Source organism: Tribolium madens, unplaced genomic scaffold (assembly GCF_015345945.1).
Source record: "Tribolium madens isolate multiple individuals breed KSU strain unplaced genomic scaffold, Tmad_KSU_1.1 Scaffold_7;HRSCAF=85;Tcas5.2_LG10, whole genome shotgun sequence".
In the NCBI taxonomy this organism is placed as follows: Eukaryota; Metazoa; Arthropoda; class Insecta; order Coleoptera; family Tenebrionidae; genus Tribolium; species Tribolium madens.
In genome coordinates, this window is record NW_025401050.1 from 11375075 (window position 1) to 11398326 (window position 23252).

General features: G+C 33.0%; 2 protein-coding genes across 2 annotated transcripts in view; both read left to right on the forward strand.

The window, feature by feature from the left end:
- The first annotated feature begins 6 nt into the window (after positions 1-6).
- Positions 7-16751, forward strand: LOC123009629 (E3 ubiquitin-protein ligase UBR4). The gene is made up of 16 exons (XM_044406068.1): positions 7-139; positions 268-365; positions 633-869; positions 919-1094; positions 1146-2844; positions 2897-3123; positions 3175-4007; positions 4060-4264; positions 4315-7841; positions 7895-8041; positions 8460-14010; positions 14066-14470; positions 14533-15863; positions 15916-16240; positions 16295-16451; positions 16501-16751. Exons 1-16 carry the CDS (start codon positions 21-23, stop codon positions 16563-16565), a joined length of 15102 nt encoding a protein of 5033 aa, XP_044262003.1. The 5' UTR covers positions 7-20; the 3' UTR covers positions 16566-16751.
- Positions 16752-16976: 225 nt separating this feature from the next.
- The window catches only part of LOC123009702 (phosrestin-2-like), a 14943-nt gene continuing 8667 nt past the window's right edge, over positions 16977-23252 (forward strand). Inside the window, exons 1-6 of the mRNA XM_044406181.1 lie at positions 16977-17125; positions 18010-18137; positions 18443-18493; positions 19438-19602; positions 20058-20169; positions 22727-22874. Coding sequence (XP_044262116.1) covers positions 18094-18137; positions 18443-18493; positions 19438-19602; positions 20058-20169; positions 22727-22874 — 520 coding nt within the window. The 5' untranslated portion in view covers positions 16977-17125; positions 18010-18093. The remainder of the gene's footprint in view (positions 17126-18009; positions 18138-18442; positions 18494-19437; positions 19603-20057; positions 20170-22726; positions 22875-23252) is intronic.

Consider the following 23252-nt stretch of genomic DNA (forward strand, 5'->3'; position numbering starts at 1 on the left):
ATTGCACAGTGATTTTCACAATGGCCGCTAGCAGTGGCGGAGTTGAATGGTCTTCAGTGTTAAAACCGTTTTTATCTTTGCATTATGAGACTTCAAATCGTACAGAAGTGATTGAATTATGTTCAACAATAATCAAATGGTGAGTAGGTCGAAATTTTACGTTGATTTTGTTGAATGTTAAAGCCGGCGATAATACGCAATTTGTAGTAGTGATTCAACAACGTCGATTTCGATGATAACCATTTTGTTTATTCGATTTTGTTGCAGTGAAGCTGAAATTCTACGCCACAAAGAGAATAATAAGAAGTTTTATGACAATTTTGTTGTACTGTCAGCCGATTACATTAGCTCGTGTACCAACAAATGTGAGTAAAATAAAACGATTTTTTTGTTTTGGTTAGATCGGAATTGATAAGATTTCATTGCAATGAGAAGCAAAAACACGGAATTGTGACGATAAGATAACAACATTTTTTGTCATACGTCTTCTTTTTAATCCTTGTAGTTTTATTTAGCGTCAATTAACGTTTCAAACATCATTATTAGTGTCAAATTTCATGTCAATGTCATTTCCGAGAAAACCCAAAATTTGTTTAATGCTAATAATGTGATTTTTTTCAATTTTGGTTCAGTGCCCGTGAGTCAAATAGACACAGTGAGTGCCGCATGTCGTGTGTTGCTCAAGTATTTAATAAATTGCCTTCAATCGTTTGCCAGTGATTCGTCTCAGAACAGTGCTCAAATTGAGATTTATTTAAATGCAGTGCGAGTATTGTGTATAGGAACTAGTCAGTTGTCAACGGCTGAAGTTTCAGTCCTCGTCAATACCATGAAAGGTGAAAATTTGCCTCCTAATACAACACCACCTGGTGAGTGAGTGAAAAATTGTCGATTTCTTGTAATTTGATTGTGATTTAGGTGGTGAAAAAGATGTGCAAAATAAACAAGAATCACCCAAGAGTCGTACTGATCTTTCTATGGATATATTTGAGCAATTGACGCTACCTTTGAGAGATGGGACTTTAGATATTGGAGGTTCAACAACAAATCTTAATGATATACCATCAGGGAGTGATCCAGTCTCGGAAATTAACGTAATTGTGTTTCATTTTACATTACATTGTATTGATTTTATAAAATTGTAGAAACTTTTTTTGAAAACAAACACCGAAAATTTGCAATCGTTACGAGCAGGTGATACTTTAGTTGATTTGTGTCTTAATCTTCAATCGATTAAGAAAGCACGTACTAAAGTCGAAGAAGCTCTCGCTGGTAAACCCTTTTCCATTCCGACAAACCAATCAGAAGCTAATGTTTTGAAAAATTCCGTTTCGATGAACATTTCCGAAATAAAATTGGCATTTTCTGCTATAAATCTTCCCGTTTTGGAGCCTCTCACTCCGAGTAAACTCGATAAATTATCAACATTAAGCATGGCTATATTACATTGTGCTGTAAGTCAAGCATCAGCGAGTGCTGTTTTATCAACATCATCGATTATTTCACCAAAATGTTCCTCACAACAACAAAATCTCAAAGAGGATGATTATGAAATGCAAGCTGTGACACTAGTCGAAGAAGCTTTAAATATGTATTCATACATTGGTACTACGATTAAAAATTCAACACGAGCCGGTGGTCACGTGTATCAAAATCATTTATTAGCCGGTGCTTGGGTTTTAATCTCTGGTCTTCAAGCCCATTTAACAGCGAGTACGGCACTGGAAAAATCATCACATGTGCGTGAACGTGAAGAGAAAGGGCGAAGTCCATGTAAATCGCGCGATTGTAGTACCACAGCCAGATCCGGATTACAAAAATTTCAACAAAGTTTCGGTGTTTTATCAGTAGCAATAGCCACGAAAGCGCTATCACTCTTGACTGAATTGTTTGATGATTTGCATTTGGAGGCTTGTGGGGGTGCAGGGAGTATTGGTCAGATTGAACCAGCCCCTTTGGCTATCATGGGTCAATTTACAGCACTTCAAAGAGTTGCAAGAGTTTTAAGTGCGGCCCCATTGAATAATTTTCTTTTTTATTTGGCTATTGTGAGTTATGGTAAAGCTTGTACGTTGAAACGTTTAGATCCACCAGAGGGCGATACATTTAGTCAATCCGATTCGACCACTTACTATGAAGATATGATTTTAGTATCGGATGAAAGTTCGATTGATGAAGAAGATGAAGATAGTGAACCGATTTTGGGTCAATGGTTTGAAGAGACATTAGCACCACCTGAAACAAGTGAACCTAAAACACCTTCAACTTCTGATAATGTTGAAACTAAATCAGTTGTTGCTGAAAATTCATCGATAATACCTGAAAAGGGAGAAGCACACGGCTATATCACACTTGCGACTAATATTTTTATATTTTTGAATAAACATTTTTTGTGTACGAAAAGTGCATATGTGGCAAGATACGTCAAAAATGGTCTTACTGAACAACAAATGATTATTCTAGCTGCGATTATACGTGATTTGGATAGGGAAACATCAAGGACTGAAGTTGGGACTATTTCTGCGTATTTTGGTGCCACTTTGGGTCAATTGTATTGTGAATTTTCGGCTGCTTTAACGAAATTCACTCATAATTTGGTTACGAATAATAATTTGAGTTCGTTGCAAGCTTGTCTTTTGAATCATTTGGGTGTTTCACCATGGAATACGGATGTTCCACATGGATGGCCGTTGCAAGTTTATCCAAGAACTTTATCAGTTTTGGCTCAAGTGTTGCTTTTAAGACCGCAAAATGAGAAAGAAGCTTCAGTAATAAGTATTTGGCACAGATTAGTTAATACTTTATTTGAGAATGTTTTGAATACAACACAGAATTCAGATGAAGGTTTGTTTTATAATTGTGTGAATGATTGTTTTATTAATAATTGGTTTTGTAGATTTGAATGTAGAACATGCACAAGTGTTGCTTTATTTGTTTCATTCATTGAATTTGATGCAGAAAAAATCGGTATTGTTATCACTAGCTGGTGGTGTTTTACGTTGTTCTGAAGTTGCAAGAGGTTCATTGAAAGATTCACAATTATTACATTTATCAAGATTATTACTATTGTTTGATTATATTATGAAACATCTTTATGATGCACCGACTTCACTTTTAGAACAGGTTTGTACAATTATAATTACAGTTTTTTGTGTTTTAATTGAAATTATTTAGATTCAATGGAATTTGTTTTATTCAACAAATTTAAATTCAGACAAAGATAAAGAAAACATCAATCGCAAGTACACATCGTGGCAAGATATTGAAGATAATTATCGTAAAATTTCAACAATGAGTGAATTTTCCATGAAACCACGTTTCTATGTTTTAACATCGTTGGAAATCAATAATCAAGACTCTCCAAAACTTGACGGTTTAGCTTGCAATTTCATTTTGGGAACTCCGGACAAACTTCGTTATCCTTTACTTTTGGATGCTCTTATTGAAATCCTCAATGTAACTCATATTACTTCTGGTTCTCAATCTTCAAAAATGACTTTTCTTGGTTTATGTTCAACACAATATTGTTTCACTATATGTTGGAGACTTTTACAATTATTACCACCATCTGTTTCCTATATGGAACGTTTAGCTTCAGTTGAGAATCTTGCTCCTGGACCTTTAATGTTACATTCATTGATTTGGGGACCAAGATCGGCTCATAAAAATTTCAATCGATGGTTAAAAGATTGTCTAGTCAAACAAGGATTGTATACACAAAATACGGATAAATTGTTAAAAGCCGTTTCCGATAGTGTGAATAATTTAAAATATGATGTGAATAATGCGAAAAGTTGTATCATTGCGTTAACACCAGATGTGAAGAAAGGTGTCGTACTTAAAGAAAATTTACCACCATTATGGCATTTGTGTCTATTGGATTGTCTTTTGGGAAAAGTTCAAGTCGGATTAGAGGAAGCAGAAACGGAAGAATTGACTTCAACACATGTCCAGGATTTGTTTCCACATGTTTTGAAATTGACTCAAACGATTTTACATTGTGCCAGGTATACTTATTATTGGGAAAAAAAAAATTAAAATTGATTTTGATTTTTCTAGGTGGTCGATTTTTCATACAATTATCGAACAGAATGAAGGTAAAACGACACAAAACTTTGAAAATTTACAAGATGTTTTAGCGATTGCATCAAGTCGAAATGCCTTAACTAATACATTATCATCGGAATTGATTTCATTATTACCATCGACTGTTTCAACAGTACAACAACAATGGAACAATTCAACTTTGGAAGATTTCTCACCGGTAAATGTTTTATTTCAGTTTTGGTTTTTATCTAATTATTTTTTTTTCAGTCGGCTTATCAAGGTGATATAATACCATCAGAAAGTTATATTCTTAAAATTGTTGAAACTCACATTTCGACATTGTCTATGAATAGTCCATTCACGATAAATTTATCGTTACGTCGTTTTTTACAAAGCTACATCAAATTTATTTGTGACCATGCACCGAAAATCGAAAATACCGATACGAAGAATAAAGCTGTAGAAATGTTAGTGAGTATAACACTTGATTCACGCACCGAATATTTGCACGATACCGTTTCGAAAACATTGGATAAAATGATTGGTGATACGGAAACAGATGAACATCAAAAACGTGTCTATATGCAAGTTTTGTATCACACTTATCGTCTAATCATCAATTATAATGGAGAAAATAATGAAAATTTGAATGAACAAGTTTTGCATAATTGTTTGAAATTCTACGAAAAGATTTTGGAAAAATCATCAGGTCGACAAGCATTAGAGAGTTTCTTTAGTAGTGATAAAGATCTAGTTAAGGTACTAATGTCGGTTTCGAGTCCACAAATGTCACAACAGTACAGTACACGTGTATTACAATTTTTCAACAAATTATTTCAAGCAGCTGAAAAAAGTTCAACCGATCCCAGTTTGAATTATTTGTGTAGTAGTATGAATAAATTGGCTAATGTTGAAGTTGATAAATTACAAACTTGGTTACGACAAATTATAATTGGACCACCACCATCAACGACAGTCACCATAAGTGGTCAAAGTTCAAAGGATAATAAATGGAAGATTCAAGTTGAAACTAGTGAAGAACAAAAATCACTAATACAAGAAAATAGTCAATTGTTACAAGCATTAACATCGTTTATTGTTAAACAAAATAGTAATGTTTCTGAAGAGGTTGCTTTGATTATATTGAAAGCTTTGATACCATTGGGTGGTTATATTTTGTCGCCTCAAATTGGTGGTGTGGGATTTACCGATTTGATGATTGTTATGACAATGTTGGCGGATGCTGGTAGTGGTAAAGGTCATGGTTTTTTGTTTCCGGCAACTTCTGATTGGATTGAATTGTGTAATAAAAATTTCGATGATAAAAATCAAGTGATGCTTGATGCTGGTTGTTGCATTCTTGATTATATAAGTGATGTGGTTAATGGAATTGTAAATCAGAATAATTTTCGACCATTAAGTCCACCTTGGGAAGGTGAAACACCTCTTGATTTTGATTCCGAATGGCAAGATGATAATAACGATGAAGAAGATAGTGGAGAGGATTCCGATGAGGATTCTTTGAGTAATAAATTGTGCACTTTTACCGTCACTCAGAAGGAATTTATGAATCAACATTGGTACCATTGTCACACTTGTCGAATGTTGGATGGTGTTGGTGTTTGTTCAGTATGTGCACGAGTCTGTCATAAAGGTCACGATTTGAGTTATGCCAAATATGGTAATTTTTTCTGCGATTGTGGTGCCAAAGAAGATAATACATGTCAAGCATTAGTCAAACGATCACAAACAAATGATAATCAAGCAACAACAATCAATCAAAATGAAAATTTCTCATCTGAACAATTAACAAGTTCATTACGTAGACGAGCCTCAAGTCCCATTCTTGATAAAATCAAGTATAGAGAACGAAAAAATGTAAAACAATTACAAAGTAGTAAAGATTTGCTTGTGAATTATCTCGGTTCGAGTGGCGTTACACGAAATTTGATTGATTTAATGAGCTGTTTGATGGAATCAGTGGAGAAAACATGTGGAGAAAATTCACCAGTTGGTTGTTACTCTCGTGCAATGCAAGCTTTACATTTATTACACACTGGTGAGAAGAAATACGTACATACTGATCAATTAATGTTGGGTAGTATTGGGACACAAGAAGGTGCTTTTGAAAATGTAAGAATGAGTTATGCTGGTGAACAAGGACAAACAATTCGACAATTACTCTCAGCACATATTATACGAAGAGTTGCAATGTGTTGTATGACATCAATGCATGGTAGAAGACAACATTTGGCTGTTTCGCATGAAAAAGGAAAAATAACAGTATTGCAATTATCGTCATTGTTTAAACAAAATGATTCAGTAAGGAAATTGTCTTTGTCGAAATTGGGTTCAGCACCGATTCCATTTACTGTTCTTTCAATGACGAGTAATTTATGTAATGAGGATTTTTTGGCTGTTTGTGGATTGAAAGATTGTCATGTTTTAACATTTACTTCGAGTGGTTCAGTTTCGGATCATTTAGTTTTGCATCCACAATTAGAAACTGGTAATTTTATAATCAAAGCGATTTGGTTACCAGGATCTCAGACACAATTAGCATTAGTTACAGCTGATTTTGTCAAGATTTATGATTTAGGTAAAGACGCTTTAAGTCCTCAATATTATTTCTTGGTGCCTAGTGGAAAAATTCGTGATTGTACATTTATGTACGATGATGGGACTTATCATATTTTATTAATGTCATCACCTGGACATATTTATACCGAAATTTTAAATGAAGATAGTTCAGCAAAACATGGTTCATTTTACGTTACAAATACTCTTGAAGTGTTTCATTTAGATGTGACTGATGTGAATGGTCAAGTAGCCGGTGGTGGTGTTTCTATTTATTATTCACACACTTTGGGTCTTTTGTTTTATAGTTATGTTCAAGGTCGTAGTTTTATCTCACCAATAACACCGAAAAATAATTGTTTGACTGTTATTTTCTCGATAAGTTTACCACCAACGACAAGTTCAAATACGAAAAGTAACGGTTCAAGAAATTCACCACAACCTTTATGTCAATGGACTGAAATACCGAATCATCCAGGTCTTATTTGTTGTGCAATGCAATCAACTAATAATCCTGTTGTTTTAATGATTAAACCTGATACGATTTTGATTCAAGAAGTGAAAACTGTACCACCGAAAACAAAAATTATGGATATGGTTGCAATTCGACATTATTCAACAAATAATGAAGCAAAAACAACACTTATGTTATTGTGTGAAGATGGTAGTTTGAAAATGACTGTTGCTAATATGGAACAAACTGGTTTTTGGATGTCACCAAATATTCAACCAATGATAACTAATACGAATCTTAAACCGAAAAAGAAGAAAATTGTTAAATCTGGTGGCAAAAATACGAATAGTGTTTCGTTTCCTGTTGATTTTTTCGAACATTGTCAATTATTGAACGATGTTGAGATTGGTGGTAATGATCTATTACAAATTTACAATGTTGCACAATTGAAACATCGTCTCAACGCCACTGGATTATACGTTGCATGTAATAAACCGCTCGGTTTTACTGTCGAAATTACTAATCCTGATTCGAATATGGTCATGGTTGGAATTCGTGTCCTTGTCGGAAGTCAAGACGTACAAAAAGCTCCATCTTTTGTTGAAGTTTTTGGCCGTATTATTTCATTAACGGTTAGTCGAAGTCGTTGGTTTGATATTCCATTTTCAAGAGAGGAAAGTCTACAAGCCGATAAGAAATTAACAATTATGTTTGGACCATCACAAGATCCTGAAACACTCACAATGGTTGATAGCATCAAAGTGTAAGTTAGAAATAATTGAAAAAAAAAAATAAATTTGTGACTAATTTTTGCAGTTATGGCAAGACAAAAGACTCATTTGGATGGCCAGAAGAAACAGAAGAAAGTGTCGCCACAGCAAGTGGAACCAATCAAGTGATGAGTATTAGCAATGATCAAGAAACGCAACAAACGAACGCAACACCACTCACCAAGCTGGAAAAGTGAGTCTGATTTGAATTTCCCGCAAAAAATAAACACCTTGTTACTAAGAAATTTTTTACCCGTTACTAAGTGACAGTTAAATAACACACACTATCTCTTTTTTTTATATTAATGTGCATCAAGTAGGTTGTACAAGTGTAAATACATATTTAATTTAAAGGCTGCTTTACACAAAAAGTGTCATTAATGTCATTCATTAATTACGTTGTTAATTTTAATTATTTTTTGCTACCTGGTTGTAGCCTATTTGGAAATTTATTTAGAGAAATAATTTTTAGTGATTATTTGAATTTTCGCATGGTTGCCACCCTAAAATGATTCCTTTCAACGACTACTTCGATGCAAAAAAAAAATAGAGTTATATTTTCAGTCAAACACCAAAATTTACTCAAAATTATTAATTTTTTGTTGTTTTAGGTTAGTTGTTGGTATTTTGGAGGCGCTGGACGGTTCGTTTTCCTTACATCCGATCGAAGATAAGTATAAACAACCGACATTGAAATTAGCAACTCAATTATTAACATTACCAACACCACCTCTAATTCAAATCCATTCGAAAGCTCTTTTATCGTCGTTGCATTCATCGCGTCAACTTTATCACAATTATAAAGATCAAGCATTACTTCAGCATGTTTTGTCCAGTCTTAATTCAATGACCGAATCTGATACGAAAGAAATTGATGCTGAAAGTTTTTATCGTTTGATTTTGATTGTGCGTGGAATAGCTGTTTCACGTCCTCAAAATCTAGTAAAATTCAGTGATTCACATACCTGTATACAAGATATTGTACTTGATGATCCACTCGATCCAAAACCGACAACATCCAAGCAACAACAACAACAACAACAAAAATCACAACATTTACTATTGAAATTGATGGATGTACTTTGGATTTTGCATTCTTTAATGCCGGAAAATCCAAATTTGGCTCCGGTTGTTGTACCCGGATTAAAACATACGGAACAAGTGATTCATGCATTGGTTGAAATTGTGCACGCTTTCAACAGTTGTGATACTTATAGTAATATAACAATGGCTGTTTATTTACAATTGTTATTGTGTAAAGATCTAGCGATTGCATTTAGTGCAAAACAAGCGTTGAGTAAAGTTTTAAAACCGAAAATGAAACGTCGTAGAGTATTTATACCGAGTCCACCTCATTGTTCAACACCACCACCAGTTGTTGTTGGTAAAACAGATACCGATAAAAATAATCAATACGATGAAGCAATTGCTTTAGTACAAAATCAAGATGTTAATGCATTGGAAGCGCTACTAGGTGGTGCTAGTTATCAACCATTGCTTGATATACCACCTGATGCTGATGATGAAACAATGGTAGAATTAGCTATAGCTTTGAGTTTACAAGAACACGATCAAGTGACACAAGGAGGAGGCGGAGGAGGAGGTGGTGGTGGTGGTGGTGGTGTTGGACAACAACCTCAAAATCAAGAAGGTGGTCATTTTAGTGATACTACAGCAAGTGCTGCTGGTTCTGATGATGAGGGAAGTACAGCAGCAACTGATGGTTCAACTTTGAGGACTTCCCCGGCCGAACAAGGTGGAAGTGCTGCCGGTTCAGAAAGTGGTGGAAGTGGAGTTGAAAGTATCACCGGTGAACATAATGTCTCTGGACGAAGTTCTGCATACGGTGATAATCAAGAAGCACCAAGAAATGATTCGATTATTGTGACCAATCAAAATGAGAATTTACCAGATATTGATGAGAGTGATTCAGAAAATAGTAGTCGATTACATGTTTTAAGATTGCAATTGTTGGAACGTCTAACTGAATATTTACCAAAATTGAGGAATGTTGATGGTGTAAGAGCGATACCATTTTTACAAGTCATTTTACAATTAACAACAGATCTTGATGGTCATTCTGAGAGAGATAGAGCATGTTTTAATTCATTGTTGTCAGCAATTTTGATTGAATTACAATTGAGAACGCCGAATATTGATGATATTTGTGCAAGAACGAATCAGAAAGAGGTTCAATTGGTTTTGATGAAACTTTTAAGTGTTTTCATGGGTCGTTGTAAAAGTTCCACAACAGGAGGAGGACCATCAACAAGTAAACAAACTGTCGATAATTCAACTTTTGTTTCACGAACCACAGCTACTGTATTACACAAAGCTTATATCATAAGTTATTGTAATAGTTTATTGGAGGCGCTTTTATCGTATTGGACAAGTCAAAAACCTGAAGAAAATAAAAATAGTGTTACTGGTAATTTACTAAGGGAACATTTAACAAGACCACCCCCCGATATGACTCCATTTTTTATGAAACAATTTGTTAAAGAAAACGGTCCTGATATCTTTTCAACTTATCCGGAAATTTTAACCGAAATGGCATTACGACTTCCATATCAAGTACATAAATATTCCGAAATTGTTGAACCGATAAATGTTGCATTTGCCGATTCATGGTATCAATATTTATGTGAATATATGATGACATCACAAGCACCACAAGTCAGACGTCAAGTACGTAAACTTTTATTATTTATTTGTGGTAATAAGGAGAAATATCGTTATCATCGTGATATTCACGCACTCAATAAACATCTTAAAGGTGTGATTGAATGTTGTGTGAGAGGTGGCTATGAATCGGTACAAGAAATTCAACATTCACTATCACTCACTTATGATATTTTGGTTGATTTGGTTGAACATTTGAAAAGTTGTGTTGAAATTGCGATGAATCGAACTGGAAATTGGCAACGATTTTGCATTCAACAGGATACAATTATTCCATTTTTGATTCAAATGAGTTGTTTGTTGGATGAAGGTGTCGCTCCGACTATTCTTCATTTGTTACAATGTGCCATAGCTGCAAATGGAATGATGAATAAGAAATCAGAGAAAAGTACATCGAGGAAAGAGAGAGAAAAATCGGATGATTCAGCTGCTGAAGCATTATTTGAAGAAGGAAATTGTGTGATTTTAGTCGAACAAATTAATAAACAAGTTTCACGTGAGGTTTTTGCACGATTTGTGAAAACATTTATGTTGGAAACGAATACGACAAGTGTACGTTGGCAAGCACATACTTTGATATTGGCCGTTTATAAAAACTCGAAACCAAACGAACAAGAATTACTATTGGAATTGTTGTGGAATTTGTGGCCTTTGATACCGAATTACGGACGTAAAGCGTCACAATTTGTTGACTTGTTGGGCTATTTCTCGTTGAAGTTTTTCCAAACAAACTTTGTATTGCCTCAAGTGACTGAATATGTTGAGAAAGCCGTTGGGATTTTTACATCACAGAATGAACTTTTGGCACATCATCCTAATGCGAATTTGTATGCACATATGAGTCAATTTGTTGAACTTGATGGTTATTATCTTGAATCGGAACCTTGTCTTGTGTGTAATAATCCGGAAGTGTCATTTACGACGATTAAACTCAGTTCGTTGAAAGTCGATTCAAAGTTTACAACAACCACACAAATTGTGAAACTTTTAAGTAGTCATACAATCAGTAAAATTACTGTACGAATTGGAGATTTAAAACGTAGTAAAATGGTACGAACCATTAATATTTACTATAATAATCGTAGTGTGCAAGCTGTTGTTGAATTGAAAAATAAACCGGCTTTATGGCACAAAGCAAAAAAAGTGACTGTACAATCTGGTCAAACTGAAGTAAAAATTGAATTTCCATTACCAATCGTTGCTTGTAATTTAATGATCGAGTATGCTGATTTTTATGAAAACATTCAAGCATCAAGTGAAACACTTCAATGTCCACGATGTAGTGCTGCTGTTCCAGCAAATCCAGGTGTTTGTGCAAATTGTGGTGAAAATGTATTTCAATGTCATAAATGTCGTGCAATTAATTACGATGAAAAAGATCCATTCCTATGTCATGCTTGTGGTTTTTGTAAATATGCAAAATTTGATTTTACACTATTAGCAAAACCATGTTGTGCAATTGATCCAATTGAAACAGATGACGATCGTAAGAAAACTGTTGCCAACATAAATTCATTATTGGAGAAAGCTGATCGTGTTTATAAACAATTAATTGCGAATAAACCGAATTTAGAAGCGTTAGTTTTGAAAATAACTGAACATCGATCAGAACGAAAATCAGATGAAAATAGTGGTGGTAGTTCAGCGGTACCAACCGGTGCACAATTTAAAGTTAATAAAACGATACAAATGTTGGCACAACAATATTGCAATGAGTGTAAGACTTCATTTGAAGAATTGAGTAAAATAATACAAAGAGTTTTGGTTTCACGGAAAGAATTAGTGGCCTATGATCGTAAACATCGTGATGTTGATTATCCAAAACCGAGTTTGTTGTTAAAACCTGGAGATTCTTTTACAACAAATACACGATGTTATGGTTGTGCAAGTGCAGCAACTGAACATTGTCTTACATTATTACGAGCATTGGCTTCAAATCCCACCACACGTCAAATTCTATGTTCGAAAGGTTTAATTCAAGAATTAGTGTGGAATAATTTGCGTAAAGGTAGTATTCAAATACAGGAAGAAGTGAAACAATTATTGTGTGTTTTAACACGTGATAATCCGGAAGCGACTGAAGAACTATGTAATTTATTAATGGATCGAATAACGTCGAGTCTTAGTGGTCATGTCACTACTGATTTTGGTACAAGTGTACGTCATGAGATTTCATTATTAGCACTAATGGTACAAAAAGAAGATGAATGTTGGGAGTTGAAATTGCGATGTATGATGCGATTATTTTTGAAAGCTTGTGAGGATTCAAAAAGTCCATTAGTAATGGAATCTGTCATTTTACCATGTTTGAAAATTTTGCAAAGTTTGATGAAAGGTCCTGAAGGAAAGAAAAAAGGAAATTTATCAGGAACTACAGTTGATGTATACAAGTTTTTAGAAAAACAATCTGGACATACTTTTGCTGATTGGAAGGCGATTTTTGTACAAATAAATGATACGATTAAAGAATTACCATCGACGAAACAACAAGTTCACGATTACTATTTGACAGAAAAGTATTTTAAAAAGTGGAGAAGTAATGTGAAAAAAATGGATCGTTTAGAATTGGACGATTCAACTTGGCTTAAATCGGTTTTGTTCAATACTAGTTCACGATTGGCTCGTCAAGTAGCTTGTAGTATCGTTGAATTGATGTGTAACAGTTTCGAACGTAAAAAGGAAATTTTGATTCTTTTGACTTGTTTTCTCGAAGAATTGGGTAATGCCGGTGAGAATTCAGCTGAATTCTTGAATTTGTATCAAAGTCTAATACAAGAGTCACCGTGGAAGCAATTTTTGACGATTCAAGGTGTTTTAATTGTTTTGGCCGATTTAATAACAATGGAAATTGAACAATTACATTATTTGGAAGCAACAACATTAACTTCAGATTTGGCACAAGGTTACGCTTTAAATCAACTAACTGAATTATTAGCGTCGTTTTTGGATGATTCAGCCATTAGAAGACAGTACAAGGGACGTTTAGTTGGGGCTGTTTTAAATGGATATTTATCATTGAGACGACTTGTTGTACAAAGGACACGTTTAATCGACGATACACAAGAGAAATTGTTGGAATTGTTAGAGGAGATGACTACAGGAACTGAAGAAGAAACTAAAGCTTTTATGGCTGTTTGTATTGAAACTGTTGAGAGACACAATGTTCATGATATTTTAACACCGGTGTTTATTTTCGAAAGATTGTGTTCGATTATTTATCCAGAAGAGAATGATGTCGATGAGTTTTTCCTCACGTTGGAGAAAGATCCCCAACAGGAGGATTTTCTTCAAGGAAGAATGTTGGGAAATCCGTATTCGAGTTCTGAGATCGGTTTAGGGCCTTTAATGCGTGACGTTAAAAATAAAATTTGTCAAGATTGTGAATTGGTTGCCTTATTAGAGGACGATAACGGAATGGAATTACTTGTCAATAATAAAATTATTAGTTTGGATTTACCGGTCAAGGATGTTTTTAAAAAGGTGAGTACTTAACGAATTACTAATTTTAAGTTTAATTCTTTTTTTGTGTGTATAGATTTGGCTTGCTGAAGGTGGAGATCATGACGCGATGCGTGTTGTATATCGTATGCGTGGTCTTTTGGGAGATGCAACCGAAGAATTTGTCGAAACTTTGAGTAATAAATCACAAAGTACGGTCGATAACGAACAAGTTTATAAAATGGCAAATGTTCTTGCTGATTGTGGTGGTTTAAAAGTGATGGTTAAGAGATTAGGAGCGATACAGAATGTACGAAGGGCTAAACCGTTGCTTCAAGTTATTTTGAAACTGTTTCGATTAAGTATCAAAGTTGTTAAATGTCAAGAAGTGCTGATACAACCCGAATTGGGAGCAATGGAAGTGTTTTTGAGGACGCTTCAATTGTGTTTAGATGGTGAACCAGATACGAGTCAAGCTGCTGTTACTGAACAACTTTTAGATGTAAGTTTTCTTTCTGTTTTTTTTTTTTTTTTGTAAAATACTACTAAAAAAAATTATTTTAGATAATGGAAACTGTGCTTTCGAAAGCGACTTCTCAATCTTTGGAGATGTTTGAGGAGTTTTCGCAGACTTTCGGTGGGCCCGAATACGTTCGTTCTTTATTAAAATGTACAAATCATCCAAGTGTACGAAATAATCAATCAGTTTTGATTCATTTGACTCGAGTTTTGGCCGCTTTGGTTTACGGTAATCGAGATAAAATGCAAATTTTGATGGATTATTTTAAACCAGTGCTTGATTTAAACAAATACGACTATGAACACACATCTGAAGATCAACAAAAATTGGAAATGTTGTGCGTTTTAACAAACGGAATTGAGCGCAATTCTATTGGAAACACATTAAAGGATTACATAATTTCATTGGGAATCGTTAAGGATTATTTGGAATATATTACAATGCATGCACCTTGTGTCAAACCAACACTATTAAGAACAGATAGTGATGAATTGAAAGATTTTATTTCTAAGCCGGCATTGAAATACTGTTTAAGATTTTTGACCGGTTTAGCACACAGTCATGAAAACACTCAATTGGCTGTAGCTGAAGCTGAAACAATTCCTATAATCCATCGATTAGAACAAGTTTCATCTGATGAACATGTCGGTTCATTGGCGGAGAATCTACTCGAAGCTTTATGTACGAATCCAACAGTAGCGAAACAAATCGAACAAGTGCGTGAATTTACACGATCAGAGAAAAAACGTCTTGCAATGGCTATGCGTGAAAAACAATTAGGTCAATTGGGAATGCGAACGAATGATAAAGGTCAAGTTACAGCAAAATCAGCGATTTTACAACAAATTGAAGAGTTAGGTGAAGAGACTGGTCTAGTTTGTTGTATCTGTCGTGAAGGTTATAAATATCAACCGACTAAAGTTTTGGGTATTTATACGTTTACTAAACGTTGTAATGTGGATGAGTTTGAGGCAAAGTCACGTCGAACTGCTGGTTATACAACTGTTAGTCATTTTAATATTGTTCATATTGATTGTCATATGAGTGCTGTGAGGTTGGCAAGAGCGAGAGATGAATGGGAATCGGCTGCACTTCAAAATGCCAATACTAAATGTAATGGTTTGTTGCCATTATGGGGGCCACAAGTACCCGAATCGGCTTTTGCTAGTTGTCTTGCAAGACACAATACTTATCTACAGGAGAGTACGAATCATCGTGATATTGGTCATAATTCGACTATACACGATTTGAAATTGTTATTGTGGCGATTTGCACAAGAAAAATCGTTTCATGAAGATACAGGAGGGGGAGGACCTCAAAGTAATATGCATATGGTGCCCTATATAGTACATATAGCCCTCTACGTGATAAATACGTGAGTAGTAGTGTTTTGTGTTTTAATTAATTTGTTGAATTATTTTTTTTAGGACTAGAGTGAGTAAGCGTGAAGAGGGAAGTCTAATGAATTATATAAAGTGTACAAATATGGAGAAATGGATCGAGTCGGCTTATGAAGCTGAAAGTCCACTTTATTGGGCCACTATGTCTATATTATTGCATTCACCTCAACAATGGAATACACATAAATTGAGTCATTTGAAACGTTTGGTTATTTTGGGGCAAACTAGACATTGTCATCCGTCCGGTCCAAATAAAATCTTGACTGATCGAAGTGTGAAAGATTACACTGTTTATAAACCGTATTTGGTGTTTTTTGGTTTGATTGATGGAATTTATAATTATTTCTTCAAGGTAAGACATGAGGTGTTTTTTTTTTCTTTTTGATTGAATAAAATGTTGTTTTAGAATGTCGCTGGGTCTGAAGAACAATGGTCGACGAATTTGGCCGATTATATACGACATAATGATGAAGCGTTGATGAAAGCATCTGAAAAATTATTAGCATCGTATACCGATGAGTTATTACCTTGCACTTCCTTTACTGAATTCTGTGATGTTACAGGTGAGACGAAATTTTGATTTTTTTTTTATGTTAATTATGTATTTTACAGGTTTATTGGATGTTATAACGAGTCCTGACACCTATATAAGTGATCTTCTAAAGGAGCTATCTTAATTTAAAACAAATAAATAACGAGTTTTAAAATATAAAAAGGGCTGTATTTATTTCAAGCTGTATGCTTATATCTAGTGTTAATTTTTTCGTTTTTTTTCCTTAATTATTGCTTATGAATGGAATTTTAGATTAACTAAATTATTGTACCTTTCATTTAAAATGATATATAATAAAATAAATAGTGAACGTTTTTTTTTCTTCTTCACATAACTTATCATTAATAAATTACTTACATAAGTCTTTTACATAAATTCGATTAGGCAAAGTTTCATGTAAATCCCCGAACACTTACTTATATTAAAAAATCCCTATATTCCAGATCAATGCGAAAGAGGTTAAAGAGTGGGGATGAATTTTCAGAATCCTAACAGGTTACATTTTCAGCGTTTCAGTCTGCAAAGGTCGGGCGGATGCGTCGGTTTCAGACTCTGACTCGATTGAAAAACACACGTTTTTCGATTCTAGGATTTTTAGTTTTAGTGGTGAAGTGAAAGAAATATTGTTGGTGGATTCGTCATGATGAAAATTTTGCACTTACTTACTATTGAACAATAAATTCGGTATATTTTTAGACTTTTAAAGCGGCTTATTATTTTAGATCCGATTTTAACTTTCCAACTTGTATCTTTAATTAAGCACCAAACAAGTTTTTTATAAATGGTTTTATAACGAAACGAAAAAAAAATATCTACGCTTTGTATTCATCGGTCATCTTGACGCGAACAAATTATTCTTTGACTTTTTCTAAATACTCAACACTCTTATTTTGCACCCTTATTGCCAAGTCAACGATCCCCAAAGGACACATTTATCTTTTTTTATTTCTTTGCTCAAATATTAATTTCTAAAGTAAGAGAAAATGGTAAAAAATTCTTGTTTCTTAACATTTTAAATCAAGCCGATGTGTGTTGTGTTAATTACACAATTTTCACTTAATTTACATTTTAAAACATATTTATTGAAATGAGAACAGTTTTATAAATCTTTGAGATTTATTATTTATTTAAATTAATAGACAACTAAATCAGAATGTAAACAATTAATTCCTGGATAAATTGCCACACCACAACATTGAATAAATAATTAACTGCATTCTAAAATTAAACAGTTTCGGTGTTTGATAAAAAAAGCATTCAAAGATGCCTGTTTTAATATAATCTTAATAAGTGTAATAAATATGAAATGTTGTTAAAATATTGAAAGCGATAATCCTAAAATTATTAAAAAAATTGGTGAACTGCAGAATTCGATATTTCAGAAACTGTGATGATATTAAAAAAGCTTCATTATTTGGCAATAAATCATTCTGAAATTGACACAGCGTAACGCTTTAAAACAGCTTTATGTCTAGAGAGCCACAATAATAAAAAAATGTAATAAAGTGATTAAATTTAACTGAAAAAATAGTGCAAGTGTTAAATAAATTTTATTTATATTTTTTTAGGTCAGTCGGTGGAATTTGCTGATGTTTTGAAAACAATTTGAATTATTTACAAAGCGTTTTTTTCAAGTTTTTCAAGTACTCCAAATGACTTCGGAAGATTCGGTTCCGAAGACTGCCGCTCCGGAAAGGTAAGAAGATATTCAAATTTTAATGAAACTTTTTAAATTAAAGTTGGTGTTTAGAGATTAAGTTATTTCGAATTAATTTTGAGAAAAGAAAATATTGTCAATGTCGTTGCTCTTTTTATTACAATGCAAGGTCGTAAAAAAGCAATGGAGAATCAGTGAATAGTTTCGAACCGAAATGTTCGATTCTATTGCTTCTTTGAAAATGGAATATGCTTTCAATGTGACCTTTTCCTATTTATTTACTCGTTCTTCATTCGACAAAATTGAATTTCTTCCAAGAATTTAAAGCATTTTTTATGTTTCAGCGGAAATAAAACAACTGAACCAACAGCTAGTGACTCACTCAGTTCGCAAAGGTAAAAATTATTGTTTTAAATGAGTTTTGTTTTGCAACAAATTCTCGTCTCGACGGAATTTGAGAAATAGGTCAACAAATAATTGTAATTATGAAAAGTAAAGAATTCGCTTGGGAGGTTGCAACACGTTGCAAATTATATATGTTAAATTAGAAATTGCGTTGTTTGTTAGTGAGCAATTCCTTGGCATAATTAATTAAAACAGATCCGTTGCATAAAGGAAAACAGACAAATTGAATACAACTAAAGCTCTCTGTTTTAGTAGAGAGATTGTAAAATCATTAATTAGATTCAAGGCGCGCTAATTGGCAAATCTGTAACTTATTATTAATCGAATCTTGGTGGATGCGCCGGGGAAAATTATTTTATTGCATTATTAATAAATAAAACTTGGGGGTTTTACGAAGGGGTAAAAGCAATTTCATTTTATAAATTGCATTTACATCATCGTGCGTCAAAACACAGTCTTTGCTACAATATACATTTTATTCTCTATACACTCTGCTCTACTTTTATGAAACGGTTCCCGAGGGATATAACAAAGAGCTAAAGAGCATATTTAATTAATGACATTTTTTCAAGGAAAGGTTACCTTTTTCATCAAATTTGCATAAATATTTTCGTTGTTTTTAATTTGAATTTGTGTCCAATATAATAAAACTTTTTACATTTTATCGTGCTAGTTTTTATTATTTTTTATTTTCTTTCATCTTGGCTTTATTGCTTTATTGACGTCGGCGAGTGATTGTTTTGAAATTTCTGCATATTTTTATGGAACAATATGTAATAAAAGAACAAATGGAAATTTAATGAATAATCTAATTTGTAAAAAAATGAGAGCAGGTTAAAAACGTAAATATTTCTCTTATTTTGTTCAGCGAAATGAAGAAATTTAATTTTTTTAAAATAATAACCTTCCTTTAATGAATTGTATTTTGTTGCAGGGTTTTTAAGAAATCATCTCCTAATAATAAGCTGACAATGTACTTGAGTTCCCGTGATTTGGTTGTGTCCGCAGGTAGAATCGATCGACTCCAAGGAGTCTTACTGGTTGACCCAGAGTTTGTCGAGAATCGCAAAGTTTATGGGCAGGTCACACTTACGTTCAGGTAACAAGAAAATGTTGTTGTTTTATTGATTTTCTAGTTATTTTGATTTGAATAATAAACGGCGTAGCCGACGATTATGTAATTTGCAATTAATCAATAACAACGGATTACAATCTCACCGATTAGGAAACAATCCTTGACAGAATCACACACATATGGAGCAAAGTTTGGTTTGTTGAAAATTCGTGCCCTCCATTACCGCAGACTAATAGCTTTACTTTACTATTAGTCTCACTTTTGATGAATTCAAAATTTAACGTCACACAAATAAAATCTGATGATTCAGGAAACACTTTCCGAATAATCTCGTTATTGTCGTTGGCAGGAAATTCAATTAAAACTCGACGGTATGTGAAAACCGGTGATGATGTTTGCACAGATTGCTCTCTCTGGAACGGTTTTATTACGAGATATTGCTTTTTGCTCTATGCAACATTTATTTATTTATTTTTCAGATATGGACGAGAAGATGAAGAAGTAATGGGTTTAAAATTTTGCAACGAAGCGATCATGTGTTTAGCGCAGTTGTATCCGCCTCAAGCGCTCGAAGGTAACACACCATTACAGGTAAATCAATTTTTAAAACTTCCATTTTAATATTTGTGTTTTAATCAATAAAAGCGATGCAGTCTGTAAACAAAGTTTTATTCATCATATAAACGATATAGAGGAGAAATCGTTTCACGGCCTATCATATATTCCAACAATAGATGAAAGCATAAAAGAGAAATAAAAAATCTAATCCTATCACAAAACCACCGATGAAACTTTCTTTTCAGCTTGAGTCAGCGTTTCAGCGATGACACTTAACGTAAAATTTAATTAATACAATTTGACAAAAAGTTGAGTCATTTTGTACAGGGTGCTGCATTTTGGTTGTCCGAATAGGGAATCTCTGAAACTAAGAGGTTTAGCCAAAAACGAGTAATACATTCTGGGGCTCATTTTTTGAGAAAATAATATTGGTTAAAATCGCATCCAGCTATAGTCTTTTGTTTTCGACTTACAGACAAAAGTTGACATTTTGGCAAAATCTAAAAAAAAATATCTTCGTTATTATAGAAGATACGGATTTGAAATAAAGACATTATACAGGCACTTTTTTACGAGGAATTTAATAATGTAGTTAACAATTTTTTTCAGTTATTAGTTTAGCCGTAATAAGATAAACTTGTATTTTTTGAAATGGAAATCATAGGCGGCTATGGCAATTTAGAAATGCTTATTTCTTTCTGATCTAAAAAATATATATTTGTAACAAAAATTTTTTTATAACTATACTTAAAAAGTGAAATACATATTTTGTGTGATAATAGTTGGCCTTGGAAAAACTTTTTCACTCCAAATGTGTAAATAATAATCAATAAAAGTTTTGTGAACTGTAAAATAGATGAAAAAATAGATAAAATTATGAAAATTTAAAAAATACGATACGGTAGAAGAATTGAACAAATATGCGAGCGCCTCAGAATAAAATTATTACATATTTTAAAAAAATCCAAAAATAGGAAAAACAAATGTGTTAACAGTCAACACAATTAGAAAAAACATATTTTTGGATGATTTAATGGAGGTAGGATAACGTTTCACATAGACGGAATTTGGGTATTTGAATAGCCATATCGTCATTTTTGTGTAATATAAAATATATTTTATTGAAGAATTAAAGCGGCTTTTTTTTTAGAACACTCTATGTATCACTAGAAGCTGCAATGGTAATGTTAGCTTGCTTAAAAACAAAGAAATGTTATTAGTCGCCAATAATTTGATTTACGATTTATTTTGCATTTTTTTCATTACTTAGTACTTAGAAAACTCTTCTATTAGTGACACTGGTTGAATATAATATAGTTTAAATCTTTTTAGTTGAAGATGCAACATTTTTTCATGGCCAACTGCGAACAAAAATCAAAGATAATTTTTTGCTAAAAATGTATTGTAATAATTTGTTACAAATATATATTTTTTAGATAAGAAAAAAACAAGCTTTTTAAAAATGACATAGCCATCTATGGTTCCTATTTAAAAAAATACAAGTTTATTTTTATTACGGCTAAACAAACAACTGAAAAAAATTGTTAACTACATTTTTAAATTCCTCGTTAAAAAGTGGCTGTATAATGTCTTTGTTTCAAATCTGTATCTTCTATAATAACAAAGATATGAATTTTTTTAGATTTCGCTAAAATGTCAATTTTTGTCTATAAGTCGAAAACAAAAGACGATAGCGGGATTCGGTTTTAAGCAATATTATTTTCTCAAAAAATGAGCCCCAGAATGTATCACTCGTTTTTGGCTAAACCTCTTAGTTTCGGACATCCAAAATGCAGCACCCTGTACATACAATATTGGAATATTGGACGAGGGAAGAAAATAGCACAAGGAAATTGAGGGGTGAAATTTGATTGGGTCATGTTTATTTAAAAAATTTCAATATGAAGCTACTCAAACTGGAAAGTTTCCAAATTTTTTTTGTAGTAAAATTACTCGTATGTATATTTTCTAACAAAAGATCCGGAACTGGTCGTGACTTTACTTAATAAATCGAAATGTAACCCTCGTTTTGTTCGCAAGTATTGATTTTAGACCTACAAAAACGAATGTGGAATGCACAAAAGTGATGTCCGAATTTTTATTTTGGCAGCATTTTACCCTTGTCAAAAATAATAAATTTTATTGATTTTTTTTCTAAGAAATAAACGCATTCATTGTTTGCTTTGTTTTTCTATCTGCTATTAATCATTGAGTTCAGATTGTAGGTAATCTATGTTAAATATGTCAAGTCGAGTTATCGATTATTGATTGTGCTGTCAAATTGTTGTTTGTACATGTAATTAAAGTAAAAGTTTGTTTATAGGTCACTCACTTATAAATTTCTTAAAAAATTTGGGGCGTGTAAATTTTCTCTTCAAAAGGGTTAACGGACTGTAGTAGAGAAATAACGATAGAATTTAATTAGAGTGATGCGCTACTTTGATTAGTGGTGTGCGTTTTACCGATTAATTTGTGTCCAAAGGTTCAATAGGGAGATTGCTGACTTGTGTGTTAATTACAAGCAGGTTTCAATAATAATAATTGTTAGAGCAACGAACGTTATTGAAAATTTTTCATTTGTTTGTTTCAGGACGCATTGCTGAAACGTTTAGGTAGCAATGCGTATCCATTCAGCATGGAAATTACGCCTTTGGCACCACCCAGTGTTCAATTAGTGCCAGCCAAAGAATATAACGGGGCCCCCATTGGGACCAGTTATGATGTAAGAGCTTACGTTGGTAAGTAATCAGTATTAAAGAGAGAATTTATTTTTTTGTGGTTTTAATTCTTATTACAAGAAGTAATAGTTTCGGAGATACCGTTTTTTGAAACATTTATTTGCAATCTGTTTAAACAAAAAGTAGAAGCTTCTAGTGAAATTAGATATTTTATTAAAAAAAAAAAACTAATAAAAATCAATCGCGCAAAAAATGTCATAAGCAACATGAACGTTGTTAAGTTTATTAAAACGTTTTTATTTCTGTTTTGATTTACAAAAAATACATATTAAGCATGACCAAAATTCTAAAAACACTTAAAATTAAAAAAAAAATAAGATAAATATATAGCATAAGAGCTTTACAACATGAAACGTATAAACAAAAATAAAATAAAAT

Excerpts from the sequence above, each read along its gene's own strand:
- LOC123009629 (XM_044406068.1), top strand. The coding sequence starts at position 21 with ATGGCCGCTAGCAGTGGCGGAGTTGAATGGTCTTCAGTGTTAAAACCG. Across the intron at positions 7,842-7,894 it reads ATGGTTGATAGCATCAAAGT|TTATGGCAAGACAAAAGACT; the intron begins GTAAGTTAGAAA and ends TAATTTTTGCAG. Across the intron at positions 14,471-14,532 it reads TTACTGAACAACTTTTAGAT|ATAATGGAAACTGTGCTTTC; the intron begins GTAAGTTTTCTT and ends AAATTATTTTAG.